General features: G+C 38.7%; 1 protein-coding gene across 5 annotated transcripts in view; it reads right to left on the bottom strand.

The window, feature by feature from the left end:
- Nucleotides 1-1,527: 1,527 nt before the first annotated feature.
- LOC110214856 (amine oxidase [flavin-containing] B) overlaps nucleotides 1,528-14,642 on the bottom strand; it is a 137,019-nt gene continuing 123,904 nt past the window's right edge. For all 5 annotated transcript variants that reach the window (XM_078146575.1, XM_078146576.1, XM_078146577.1 and 2 more), the window contains 3 exons: nucleotides 8,045-8,156; nucleotides 5,616-5,678; nucleotides 1,528-2,423 (listed from right to left, as the gene is read on the bottom strand). In XM_078146575.1, coding sequence (XP_078002701.1) covers nucleotides 2,271-2,423; nucleotides 5,616-5,678; nucleotides 8,045-8,156 — 328 coding nt within the window. In that variant the 3' untranslated portion in view covers nucleotides 1,528-2,270. The remainder of the gene's footprint in view (nucleotides 2,424-5,615; nucleotides 5,679-8,044; nucleotides 8,157-14,642) is intronic.

Here is a 14,642-nt window from a genome sequence, read left to right as displayed (position 1 = left end):
GCAACAAGTCTCCCCTTCAATTTATTCTTCACACAGCTGCCAAAATGATTTTCCTGAAGCATAGGCCTCATCATGTCACTCCCTACCCAACAAATTCTTGTGGGTCCCTAATACCTTTAAAGCCCTTCAGAACCTGGTCCCAACCTCTATTTCAGTGTTACACATTAGTCCCTGTAATATTCACTATGGTCTGGTCAAACTATTTATTCCTCATATATAGCATTCCATTTTTGTTTTTTGTTTTTGTTTTTCAGGCAATTGGAGTTAAGTGACTTGCCCAGTGACACAGCTAGTAAGTGTCAAGTGTTTGATCTGAGGCTGGATTTGAATGCAGGTCTTCCTGACTTCAGGGCCGTTGCTCTATCCACTGAGCCACCTAGCTGCCCCTAGAGCATTCCTTTTTCCATTAGAATGCAAGCTCATTAGTGAGTAGGGATTGTTTCATTCTTTGTACTTGTATCTCCATCTAACATTTAACATAGAGACTTACACATTTTCAGTTGTGTCTGACTCTTTGTGACCCTTTCTTGGCAAAGAAATTGGAATGGTTCTTCCATTTCCTTCTCCAGCTCATTTTACAGATGAGGAAACTGGCAAACAGGGTTATGTGACTTGCCCAGGATCACACAGCTAGTAAGCATCAGAGGCCAATTTGACCTCAGGAAGAGGAGTCTTCTTGACTTTGGGCCTGGCACTCTTTCCATTGTACCACCTAGCTGTCCATAATTATGCTGAACTTAATAAACACTTGCACAATTGCACTAGGTATCCCCATGCTTGGAATGTACTCCATTCTTTTAAAGTCCTTGGTTTCCTTCAAACTCAGCTTGAGTCATTAAAAACTTTTCCCAACCCTGCTCCTTTTCCACCCAGTTATGGTGCCCTGTCTCCCAAAACTACCTTGTATTGATTTCATGTGTGTGTGTGTATGAGTGTGCGTGTGTGTGTGTGTGTGTGTGTGTGTGTGTGTATATCTTATCTCCTTGGTTAGAATTTAAACCATTTAACATCAGGGACACTTTTTTATCCCCAGCACTTGGCACGGTATTGGCACATAGTAAGCAAGTAGTGAATGCTGGCTGATTGATTGATTTGCTAGCTTAATGTCTCAGTGTTGTTACAAATAATTCCATCATTAGGTAGGAAAAACCTAGATGATAACATTATTTAGCATCCTGTGGCAATTTCATCAAAAATATTTTAAATGCTTATACTAACACTCTTGGCCTTAGGATACATCTGATTTAAAAAGGCACATCCTCTGGAACAACGGAAGTTTACAATTCTTATATACGGATACTAGAATGGTTTACTATTTCCTTTTTCAGCTCATTTACAGACGAGTAATTGAGAAGTTAAGTGACTTGCCCAGGTTCACACAGATACTAAGTGTTTGAGGCCAGATTTGAACTCATGAAGATGAGTCTTCCTGACTCTAGACAAAGCACTCTATCCACTGTGCCACCTAGCTGCCTTTGCTTTATCTTAGCTGTCATCTAGAAGAAAACAAAAAATAGCATACATGGGTTCAGTGAACAATTTTTATTGAATGGTTGATTAGCACTGATTATGGCACATAGGCATTTCATAACATGAAAGAAATGGAAAGCAACGAACCTGCTCTCAGGTTGGAGCAAAACTGTAAGTACATACAGAGAATAACATATAAGTCATATGAATTAACACTATACACAATATGTAGGGAACATAGGAAAGAGTGTGCTAGTGAGCTGGGGTTATTGGCAGAGTACTTCCTTGTACAAGGTTTTGAGTCAGAGGCAAAGGGAATGAGGACTGAATGTAGGAATCAGGAGAGACTCCTGGCTGTACCACCAAGGAAGTGGCCTTGTGACCTCATAAGCAGGTTCCTCCCCCTCTTCGGGCCTCAATTTCTTCATCTGCACAATAAAAAGGTTGATTGGATGAAGTCTAAAGTTCCTTCCCACTCTCTGGGTCTGTGAGAGAAGGTGGGAGAAGGAAGAGATAGCCCTTAAGAAAATTAAAATGGTCACAAAGGTAGGGAGTGAGAATCAGGGCACAATGAGTGAATTTTCTTGACTAAAGTCTGAGAGTAGCAAGCAAGGAAACTGATGAGACAGATTTGAAGGGAGGCTTCAAAAGCCTCCCTTCAAAAGAAGACTTGATGGCAGAGGCAGTCAGGTGTTGTAATTGGAAAAGAAAATCTAAAAACCAAAACAATAACAACCCAATAATCCACTTTCTGTAATGGGGAGTCTAAGTGCTTTGAATTCCTCTAAAAAGGGGCCTTTTCAGTTTTTCAGGAGGAGCCCCCTTTTATAGACTAAGAAAAGAGCAGCTGCTGAAGTCAAGACTGTAGATAATCCAATCAGCCTCAGAAGTCCTGGTACAGAAGGCAAGTTCCTCTCCAAGAAGGTGGTGGTGATTGGCTGGGCTGGCACATCCTAGATAAAAGAACATTTTATGTTAGTCCTGGGACAGGTGGAGGCACAGGGCAGTTGGTGACACGGGATAGAATGCTGGGGCTGGAGTCAGGAAAACTTGAGTTAAATCTGGTCTCAGGCACTTACTAGCTGTGTGATCCTGGGCCAGTCACTAACCCCTGTTTGCCTCAGTTTCCTCATCTATAAAATGAGCTGGAGAAGGCAATGGAAAACCACTCCAGTATCTTAGCCAAGAAAACCCCAAAATGGGGTTACGAAGACTCAGACATGACTTAAACAACTGAACAAAAAGGTGAAGAGGCAGACTAATGTTTATATCACAGGGTCACAGGATCTAGAGATGGAATGAGCTTCCATCATCCATGGTCACACAGGCAGCAATGGATATAAAGAACCCAAACCAAACAGACTTTATTATGCTTAGATGCTTCTGTGTAATAGACTAAAAGCCAGATGGGGGACTTTGGCCAAGCCATTTCCTTTCTTTGAGAATCAGCTTTCACACCTATAAAATAAAGGGTTGAACTTGGGCTCTCTAAAATCCCTTCTTGCCATGATTCCCATGATCTTCCTTTCATGGTGGCATTCTCTTCTATTTTTGAAATGATGGGGGGCATTGTATTTATTTGAATTTTTTGGTTTTCCCTTGATCGGGGGAGGAAAGTTAGCCAGTGATTAGGTAGGGATGGTGGTAGAGCATCTCCAAATATGTTATTCAATCAGAAAGCTTCCTGGCTGAGTGATAGGGAACCTGGCAGTGTAGAATGTATGAATGAGCTAGAATCAGCACACTCAAATCAGAAAATCCCAAATCGGTGTGGGAGTATGTTATGGTGGAAGGCACCAGACAACCCAGAGCTGGAGAGATTCGTGGGGCAAGTAAGGCGACACCTGGTGATCTTAGTTTATAAAACTTAATCATCTAGCCCATTGCTTGTTAGCTGTCTTTCACATACATATCTACTAACCTTATCCTAGTAAATTATTTATAGATTGGTGTAGTCTCTTTTCCCTTATAAACAAATCCTTGACTATGCTACTTGTTACAAGAATTTTTTTTAAGTTTTCTTTTTCTAATAAGGTGGAGAGTGGGATAGAGAGAAAATAGATTAATTTCTTAAAATAGAGGGATGGAGGTGGTGCTACATTTTGAAATGTTGTACCCACTTGCAGATGAGGTCATTGTATTATTAGTTTTACTTAACTCTTTTACTTTGTTACAAGATACCTAGCACATAGTGGAAATAATTCATAAATATCTGTAATATGAAAACAAAGCACATCAATAAAACTTAAAAAAAATAATGAAACTCTAAACAAACCATTCTTGTATTTTGGAATGTGGATGGCACAGGTAAGAAAGGAAAGAGGGAAGGGATGCTAGGATTCTGGCATCTAGTTATAGTCCAGTAGAAGAAGGGTAAAGGTAATCATTTATCATATGCAGCAAATCTCTGAATTCATGGTCAAGCCACCCATGTGGACAATGGACTTAGTAACTCAAAATCATCAAGCAAGGTTATTTACAAAATAATCAGTTAAACTGGGTATGATATCATCTGTGAATGTGGGAAGCTGAGGCTGGTGGAGGGCTGGAGCTCGGGAGTTCTGAGTTTCAAGGACAGTCAGGTGTCCATATGAAGCCCGGTACTGACAAGGTGAGCCCCTGGAAGTAGGTCCATGCAGCCACCAGGCCGTCTACATGCCTAAGGATAGGCAAATCAGCCTATGTCAGAAACAGAGCAAGTCAAAGCTCCCATGCCAATTCATAGGGAGATCATGAGTACCCTCCTCACTTCCAGACTGGGAGAGATAGGGATCTCTTTTTCTTGCTGTCTCTCTTTTTTTCTTGAAAAACAAACACACATACATATATGTGAATATATATGCACATGCATACATATATCATATATATATTCATCTCCATGAATTCAAATCTGGCCCCGGATACTTTTTTTTAAGTGTAAAACTAAAAAACTTGTTTTTCTTAGTTGTCTCTTATGAAGCCTTGCTGCCAATGAATTTTATCTAGATGTTCGTGTACTTGGTTGTCTGTTTCAGACTGCACCACTTCCTGAGGTAGGTTTGGACAAGTCTATGAGTATTTTAGCTTTTCATGTTTCAAGATCTGCTTCTGGGTCATATCCATTGTACCCATGTCCTAAATCATATGCACAACCATATAATGTAGCTTTCTCTCCATCTTCATCTTTACCAAAAGGAGAGGTCTAATGATCATGAAGAAGTGAATTTTTTCAGGTATGCTTTGGATTCAATGGTCACTGAAGATCCTTCAAACTGTGAAATTCTATGGATGCTTCTGTGCATGAATAATTTTAGTCCACATTCACCCTGAAGCCTACTTCATTGTCTCCATCATTTGACTTAAAGCCATCCTTCCATATTTCTGTTACATCCTGCTTTATGTTTCTTAATAAGCACTACACAGTGTTCAAGAGTGGGACAATTTTTACTTTCATTCTGAAGCCTTTCTTCATGATGTCTAGCATCATGTTAGCCTATTTGAGCCTGATGCAGCACGAACTTTTTGGAGCAGAACAGTCACTAAAAATACCCTTTTGAGATTAAAGCATCAAAAAGGGTCTCCCTCATTCCCATTTACCATTTTCTGAGATTTTCCCAGTTTTCCCTTATCACTTGACTTTTCACAACTCAGAAAATCTTAATGTCTTTTGTAAGATTAGAGATTTTACCGAATGCTTCTCTTACAGATCATTTACAAAAAATATTAAACAAGACTGATCTTAGCACTCATTTCTGAGGTTCCCTTCTATTCAGAAAAAAAAGTTTGTTCCTATTCTTTTTACCTTTTATTTTCTATCTTGTTAGTTCTTTGTGACAAAAACCTATACAACCCTCCCATCTCCAGGCCCATCGCATTTCCTTAAAACATTCTTTGGTTGAAGCACATAAGCATTTATTTTATGCCATTCATCCTGCTAAGCACAGGGGATGCACAAATATACACAACCTTTTCACTTCCAGGCCCATGGTAACTCCTTAAAATATTCACTGGGTGAAGCACATAAGGACAAAAAACCAACATATTCTTTTCTTAATTTTAAAAATAATAACAATTTAATTTAGTAATAATAAAAGAGATTTATACTAATGTCATCAGATATTATCTGAAGCCATTAGTACTTCTGATTACCATGAGACATCACTTACCACAGATTCTGGTTCTGACTTCCAGATTTCATCCTCTGGAATTTTCCCCATGGCATGTAATACCTGAAATGAGAGCATTTCCCAGTGAATCCTACAGCTTAAATTTAACTTGTAAACCTGCAATAAAGGAGAAAAAAAAGAACTCTCTCCTCTCCCTCATCCACCCTCCCTTTCTTGCTCCCCTCCTCAGTAAAATGAAAGACCGCCAGGTCATCAGTTAATCATTGAGTAGTCTGTATCTTTCCACCTCCCTTAGTAAAACAGAGAATTGACCTTCCTCTTTGGTTACAACTGACTGTTTCAAAGCCAAGACCTCAATAAAATGCACAGATAATGCAACTCCATAGATGAAGTATAAATAAGTGTATGCATTTATAAAAATGACTGTAGTTAATTTTTCGCCCAAGAGCGAGGGCTCAAATTGCTCCCTACCTCCTATTACCCTTTCATTTTATTTTTGAAAAAACATATCTGAACTTGTTATCTATGTATTTAATTAGTCATTTCCTGGCCTGAACTGAATTTCCCAGGCTGCTGTTCTGGTTTTCTTTCTTAACTTTTCTGCTCCAAATAGAGGGCCTTTTTTGGGTGGGGCTTGGGTGGTAATCAAGGCAGAGGAGGAAACAGTATTGTAGAAAGAACTCTGAATGTAGAGTTAGGAGACCTGGGGGGTTCAAATCCTAGCTCTGTTATTGTCTCTGTAATCTTTGGAGCTCACTGAACTTCTCTGGGCATCAGTTTCCAAGTCTGCAAAATGAAAGAGTTAGACTGATGAATTCCAAAGTCCTTTTCAGCTCTAAGTTCACATGATCTTAGACGTCATGTATGAGTTACATGTCTCAGTAATGGACAGAGTGGTGAGTCTTGGTGCAGAAAGTTATCTGCAACCATTTAACTGTCTCTCTTCCCTCCACTAGTGTAACAGTCTTGCTTTGATGGGTGCTAGGAGAGGGACATCACTTGTGTATTCAGAATTTCAGAGAATGTTGCCTTCCAGATTCTGAGGTTGGGTTTTTAGCAGTGTTATAATCTGCTGGCTTTTATCAAATATAATACAGAAAAGGAGAATTTTTAAAAAAGATATGTTGTGTATAATACACACATATATATTTGGAGGACTAGATCTGTGATTTCTTGGTTTAGGGGATTCTTGGTTAGGAAACACTTCCCAACAATGCAGGTCAACAACTGTTTTGCAACTGAGTCTTAAATAACTGTCTGTGTAGCTAAGTGGCGAAGTCGATAAAACACCAGACCTGATATCAGCAAGACAAGACCAGGGTTCAGATTTGGACTCAGCTTACATGCTGGCTAAGGCAAACTTAACCTCCGTTTGCCTCAGTTTCTTCATCTGTAAATGGGGATTATAGTAGCACCTACTTCCCAGGGTTGTAGGAAGCATCAAATAAGACAACTGTAAAGTTTTAAGTACAGTGCTTGGCACATAGCAGAAGGTATATAAATGTTAGCTATTTTTATTTCATGACTTTCCCAAGGTCGCATAACTGGTTTGTGTCAGAGGTGGAGCTTGGACACTTGAGACACCAGTCTTCTATGCACTAGCCTGTAATTCCCTCTCTTTATATACAAGTGATATTTTCAAATGATAAAAAAAAATGCCTTTTACCCTACTTGGTGACTTAAAAATATGAGCATAAGAATAAAACTAAATTTGGTACAACAAATTGCAAAAGCTCCCACAACAACCTCTTCTACCTATAGGAGATAAATAGTATGTGAGGCTTGTCTAGTTGGTTTATTCAGGGTCATCTTTTAGAAGTCTCAAATGTGAATTTCTAAAAGTATTAAAGCTGGAAATAAGCTGGAATAAGTATTAAAAAGAAGTATGCAAATGAATTCCTAGCTTTATCAGAAATGAAGGAAGTTTAATTTTTGAAATTTTGGGTACATCTCAACTTTAAATTGTTTCAGCCTCTTATTCAATAGTATTGTCTTATGGACAACTTAGTTCTAGCTTATTGGATTTTAGGAGGGGGAAGGGAAGAGGTACATTTGCATTCTTCATATTGGGAAATTATTATAAATAATGTGACATAATTCTCTAGAAGGAATAGAACAAAAAGCGTGGGATATTTATTTTTGTAATAACCTCAAGAAACTTGGAAGTTGTTGATTTACTTTTAAATCTCTAAAGCATTCTGCTCATATGAAGGTTGAGGCGTTGGGAAAAAAAAAAAGAATTCCAAAGTGGACATGGGATCAAAAAGAGAGTTTGGGATGTATATGTTGTTAAAATTGATACACGATCTTTTACAAAAACAAAATGTACAAATGGAACTTATGCTTCCATGTCCAATATTTAAATTTTTTGTTTGTGTATACGAATGTTTGTTATTGTGATAGTTGCTTAGAAAATAATTACAAAATTAATTTAGTTTTAAAAATAGACGTTAGCTCCCTTCCCATACCTCTCTAGCTGCCCTCTCTCCCGCTTCCACTGCTCCTTCCATATATCCACTCCAGTGTGTAGCAGTCTCCGTTCCAGCAAAATAAATCCTGCCAACTGGCTGGCGAAGAATCCTTGAAACCAAAGCAAAGAGAAAGAGAGGGGGGATAAAAAGGGAAAAACAGCATTAGAATTCCAAAACAAATGTTCTTGTTATGGAATGAACTACACTGGCTGTGTTCCAGGGAGAACAACAGTAACCAAGGACTAAAACTTGCCCCGGCTCATGGTGGTATGTAGGGCACACTGAACAAAAAGAAATGAAACCCGGCAAGTGCCAGTCCCTGCCCTTTCCCTGTTCTCTATAAAGTGGGATAGAAAATAAATGAGGTAAACCACACTTTGGGGCCTCTAGGTGGTGCAGTGGATAGAGTGCCAGGCCTGGAGTCAGAAAGACTCATCTTTCTGAGTTCAAATGTGGCGTTGGACCCTTACTAGCTATGTGACCCTGGGCAAGTCACTTAACCCCATTTGCCTCAGTTTCTTCATCTGTAAAATGAGGTAGAGAAGGAAATGGCAAAGTACTCTTAGTATTTTTGTCAAGAAATGAGGTCACGTGACCCAAAAGGGGTCTCAGGGTCAAACATGACTGAGCAACAGTGTCTCTTCATTGGATCCCCAACCTTAGGAGACCTGCATCGCATTCAAAGGAGCTTAGAGTTGGCAGGGATATTGGAGGCTATTTAGTGCACCTCTTTCACTTCACAGTTGAGCAAACTGAGGCCCAGAAAAGTTCAGATTTATCTGAGATCACATGGCTTATTAATAGGTGGTTAAACCGAGACTTGATCTTTGAGATGTTTATCTGTTCAATTCATCAGGTTCTGGGATTTTGTAGGGATGGGCTGTCTTTCTACAGTGTGGTCTGAAAGTCTTTTGCAATTTAGTAGATGGCCTTCATAAGATGCTATGCTCAAAGCAAGTTATCAGCTTGAAGTCATCATCCGTTGATGAGTCTCTCTGAGCTTAGCTAGGCAGGCTTAGCTAAGTAGGCCCACCTGTGGGCTCGCACTTGAAGTTTTGCCAATGTGTAAAAGAATTTGCCACTAGTTAGACACTGTTGGCAAAGCCTTCAAGAACCCAGGGTTACCACAATGCCATGATAAGGCATTAAAGTCTAAAGTTAGGGGGGAAACATGATTAATAGCAATGAAAAATAGTATCCTTAACCTTAAAAAAAAAAGCAAGCCAACAGGCAACATGATCACAAAAAGGCCACCTATCGTGTATTTCTTGTTACAGGTAAGATGAGGTAAGACATATCAATTTGCTACTGAATTGACTATATAATGATATTTCAAAATATCCTAATAAAAATCTTTTTAAAATGGGCATTCTACTTTCTCTCAAAGGTGGTGGTTAGTCAACACTAGCCTTGGTCTCCTAAATTAGAAGATATCAGCACACATTTGATAGCCTAAGGTAAGACCCTTAACAGCCTTTGAACCTGCACCTAAACGACAGTTCAAATCTAACTCTGTCATTTAGGTGGCATTGCTCTAAATTTGGAGTCTGAATAGCCTGGGCTCTTCATCTTAGCTCCTGTCTCTCTGATTGTGGCTTAGGTAAGTTAATAAACCATTTTATGTTTCAGTTTCTCCATCAGTGAAAATGCAACAATAAATCAGGCCTGACATTTTCAAGAGAATGTTTTTAACAATGAAAGTAAATTATATGTGGAACCCTCAATGTTCAATTGATCCCTTTCTACCAGGGAACACGTAAATAAGAGACAAAGAATTACTTTCCAGTTTATTCTGTTGTTGGGCTATGCTTTGTCAGCCCAACACATCTAGTTATCCCCCCTTTAGGTTTCCTTATAATAGAATAAAAGTGGAAATCAAGAATATGTTGACAGAAGAGCTAATGCTGAGCTAAGGCGTTAGATTCTTGGCTGTCCAACTCAACAGTAACTTTCATTGCATGTAGGTTTAAGTGGGGGGGGTAATGGCACCTCAAAAATTGCCATAAATCCATTAAATCTGTATTGTTTTGTCTACATTTTATTGCCTTTCCTTCTTCCATACCATGTTCAGTCACTGTTTCCTCTAAAGCATTGGAATAAAAAAACCATATGCATCTGCCTACCACTGATACATATGAAAATGGTACAAAACAACAGAAAGGAGGGAAAAGAACTCAGAGAATCATATAATTGCAGAATTTTAGAAATAAAAGGGAAATTTCAGACCCACTACCTCATATTTCCTGATTTAGAATATATCCATTCTAATATAAGCTAATATCAAGTGATGATTCTAGTTCTTGAAGACCTTTCTCTCCTTTTAGAAAACATTACAAATAATGTCTCTTTCCCCCCAAAATAAGCTGAATGTTTTATATATATATATATATGATATTCACATCGTAATAATGTTTTGTTATTGCATCAAAGCTTTACATTTGGAAACAAAGTTGCCGCATTGCCAGGAAGGTCACTCACAGCAAACTGAGAATGGTTTCATCCAGAAAAACGTATCTGCTTTTTGATAATGTCAACCTGTTTCTCAAACATTCTAGGTTAAACAAAACTTATCCCACATTTTCCAAAGCAATTTCTTCCTTTGTTTGCAATTTACTTGTCAATTCTTTATGCTATAAATTCCTTAGGACCCAAGTCTTCCTTAAATCTATGCATTACTGACAAGCACAGCTTGTGATATGACCACAGAGAATTCCAACAAAACCATGATCCTGATGACCTGGGACCGCTGAATGAAATCATTCTCAGTTTGCTGAAAGCAGTAGTGGCAGCCTTATGGTGCCTTTATTTCTAGACACAGTATGAGGCTTTTGACATGGTAATGAAACATGTAGATGATCATAATACACAAAGAAGCCATTTGGGTTAATTGGAGGAAAAAAATAGAGACATTCTCTATATTATCTCCTAAGGAAAAAGAAAAGGCTTCAAAAACCAGTAGCATAGCTCTGTAGAAAGCTACTCGATGCATCATGAATATTGACATAAGAGTAGATGTCCTCTAAATGAGAGGGAATTGAGGCAGTAGGTCTGAAATGTCCTTTCCAACTCTGAAATTCTTTTTTGTTTTGTTTTGTTTTGTTTTTCTAAAATTCTTAGAACCAAAGAAAGTCATAGCTGAAATCAACCTTAGTGATCACCTTCATCACTGGGGATCTTGAGACCTCCTTTCTTGATTTTTACCAGTCACCTGGGCTAGTTGACTGCTTGCAGGACTTGGATGAGATGAGAGCACAAATATCTACTCCTTCCAGTGAGACAGATGATCATGGGAACTACCATTTTCCCTGTACTTGCTTCTATTTAAGGTCCTTCAGGACTTACCATCTAACCTGCCTCTATGCCTGTAGACTTCCAACATTATGATTTGAACTTCTGTCATCTAAGAGCTCTCGGTCTTGCCATTTACCTTACCCCTGACCCCTAGGTCTTCTGCACCATTCCATACACCCTGCTGCAGCTGAGCTTTCTTTTAATTTTATGTGTCATCTTCTCCCAAATACATTTTATGTTCCTTGAGGGCAGGGACTATTCTCTCTTTTTTTAGTTGTATCCCCTGTACTTAGAAGAATGAATGACTTAAAATAGGTGCTTAATAAATGTTTTTTCATTCATTGATTCACACATTAATTCATTTATTTATTCATATACCCCACAGCTGTGAGAAGATGAAATAATATTTGTAAAGCTGTATGCAAGCCTTAAAGCACTATATAAATTCTAGCTATTATCATTATTATTATTATATAAGTGAGGAAACTGAGGCTCCAGGTCACTCAGCAGCACAGGCAAAACTGGAATCCAGACCCCCTGATGCCTAATCCAGTGTTCTTTCTATCTCGCTATTTTGTTTCCCTTAGTTATTCTGACTTAGTTTCATATCCAGACCAAACTGATTGAAATAATATGGTTGGTACCAATAAATTACTGCGTAAGATGTTTCTGATGCCCAAGATGATTTTTCTAGAAAATTTTCTTCTCTTTATTTGCTACCTCCCCAAACTGATGTCCTCTCTTTACCTTTCAGTTCCAAAAATGTAGGAACTATATTCTATACCTGTAGCTTCCACTCTTAAAGCCCTTTACAATCTGGTTTTTTCATCACCACTCTGCTGAAAAACCTATTTCCAGGTTTACTAATGCCCTCCTTAATGACAAAATCTAGTAGTTCCCCCCCTCCATTTTTACTCTCCTTAACAACCCTTCAGCCCTTGATACCATCACTTTATTTTTGATACTTTCTTCACTTTTGGATCAGAAATTTGGACTCTTCCCTTTCACTTATCCCTCACATTCAATTAGTCACAAAGTTCTATTGATTCCTTTCTTTAATATATCTCTCACCTCTGTCTCTTCTTTTCTGTCTTTAGGGCATACACTCTGGTCTGGACTTTCATTACCTATTGCCTAGACTATTGCAATAGCCTCTTAACCATTATCTGATTCTATTTTCTCACCTCTAATCTATCCCTCACACCATTATAGAGTAATCTGTCTAATATATAGATCTTTCATGTGACCTCTCTTCTCAAAAACCTCCTGGGTTTCATCTCTCACCTAAACCCCTGGCATACATCACCAACTGCTTACAGGTCAGCTCCAGCTACATGTCCTATAGGCACATGCAAAATGGAACCCATTTATCTTTCCCCTGAAACCTAGCCTTCTTTCTGACTTCTCTATTTCTTTCAAAGGCATCACCATCCTCCCAAGATAATCTCAGGGTTATCCTGAACTCTTCACTCTCTGTCATTCCACCCCCATCCAATTATATGTTATATCTTACCAATTTAACCTTACATTTCTCAAATCCATCTCGTTTCTCTACTTATAATACCAACATCCTAGTCTATACACTCTTCACGTCTCACGTATGGACTCACCTAAAATTATGGCAGTAGTCACCTGTCTCCACCCATTTCATTTCTCCAATCTGTCCTCTATATGGCCGTCTAACTGATATTTCTAAACATAGGGCTGACCTCGTGCCACTCACCTGCTCAAGAAATTTTAAGTGGCTTTCTGTTGCTTATTGGACAAATACGAACTCCTTCGGTTGACATTTAAAAGTTCTCCAATTTATCTTTCCTAATTTATTTCACATTATTTCCTTTGTCAGCTAGGTGGTACAGTAGATAGAGTACTGGGCTTGGAGCCAGGAAATCTGAGTTAAAATATAGCCTCAGATACTCACTAGCTGTGTGACCCTAAGCAAGTCACTTAACCTCTATTTGCTTCGGTGTTCTCAACTGTAAAGCGAGAATAAGAATAGCACTCAACTCCCCCAGGGTTGTTGTGAGGATCAAATGAGATAATATTTGTAAAGCACTTAAGACAGTGCCTGGAACATAAAAGGTGCTATATAAATGCTATTAGTTTTATTACTTTACAAACTTTATATTTGAAGCAATACTTGTCCCTGGTACATGACATTCCAGCTCCCACCTCTGTAACTTAGGAAAGGCTGTCTTTTATGCCAGGATGCTCCTCCTCCTTACCTCTGCCTCTAGGAATCTTTAGTTTTCCATGATAATAAAGGATACATTCTAACATTACTGTGTCCCTTTTATCTGTCTAAGTGGAGCATTTGAAAGTTGCTTCAGAACATACCCTTACAATGCCTTGCACATAGTAGGCACTACTAAATGTCTGTTGAATTGAAAACAAAAACAAACAAAAACACCCTCCAGTGGTTTACCATTGCTTCCCAAGGTCTTCCATATTCCAACTCCAATCTTTCAGCTTTATTTTTTTTATGACTTTCCTTCATGTACTTGAATCCAGCTCTTTTGTTCATCATCCCTCATTCTCCTGCCTTTTGGGGTTTCATACATGCTATCTCCCAAGCCTGAAATGGACATTCTTTCCTTCCTTTAAGCTCTGATTCAAGCAGCACATGTTCCAGGAAACCTTTCCTGAGACCTTCATCTATAATTGATCCTTCTTGAACCTTGGGTTTTATAATGGTCTCCCTTATACCATTATCTGGTTTTTCCCCTGTCTGCTAGGTTATAAACTCCTTGAGGGCAAAGATTGTTTTTTGTTTCATTTTTTAAATTCCCATCATTTAGCACGGTGAACTGTACAAAATAGGTGCATCATTTGTTTAACTGAAAATAGGCAGCTGTATCCTGCAATCAAGAAGCAAACTTAAAAAACTAAGAAGCCCTCACTTATTTTTAATGTCAGAAATCATTGCATTTCCTTTCATATTGCCATTCATGTGGACATTTTAATAAGTACCATTTTAGAAAGTACAAACTCAACAAAAAGTTACCATTTCTGAAGCTACTTGCTGATTATTGGAATTAATATTCTTAAAAACATAGTAAGAGGTATCATGTTGGCTTGAGAGCCATCCTTGTGGGCAAGAATACATGGTGCCATGGGATCCACAATTCCTTGGCTCAACTCACATGCCCCTCCCCTCCCTTGGACCCCATCCCTCTCCCACGGGGAAACTTTACTTAAAAGAAGAAAAAGCTGCCTTTGGGGCCTGATTAACTTCAACTTCCCTGATGCAACTTCCTTCCCCGCTTTGCATCCTGCCCCCCACCCCCCAATCCTTAGTCAACAT

The sequence above is a fragment of the Phascolarctos cinereus genome, unplaced genomic scaffold (genome assembly GCF_003287225.1).
Source record: "Phascolarctos cinereus isolate Bilbo 61053 unplaced genomic scaffold, phaCin_HiC Scaffold_726;HRSCAF=1367, whole genome shotgun sequence".
Taxonomy (NCBI): domain Eukaryota; kingdom Metazoa; phylum Chordata; class Mammalia; order Diprotodontia; family Phascolarctidae; genus Phascolarctos; species Phascolarctos cinereus.
This window is presented reverse-complemented; position numbering and strand designations above follow the sequence as displayed.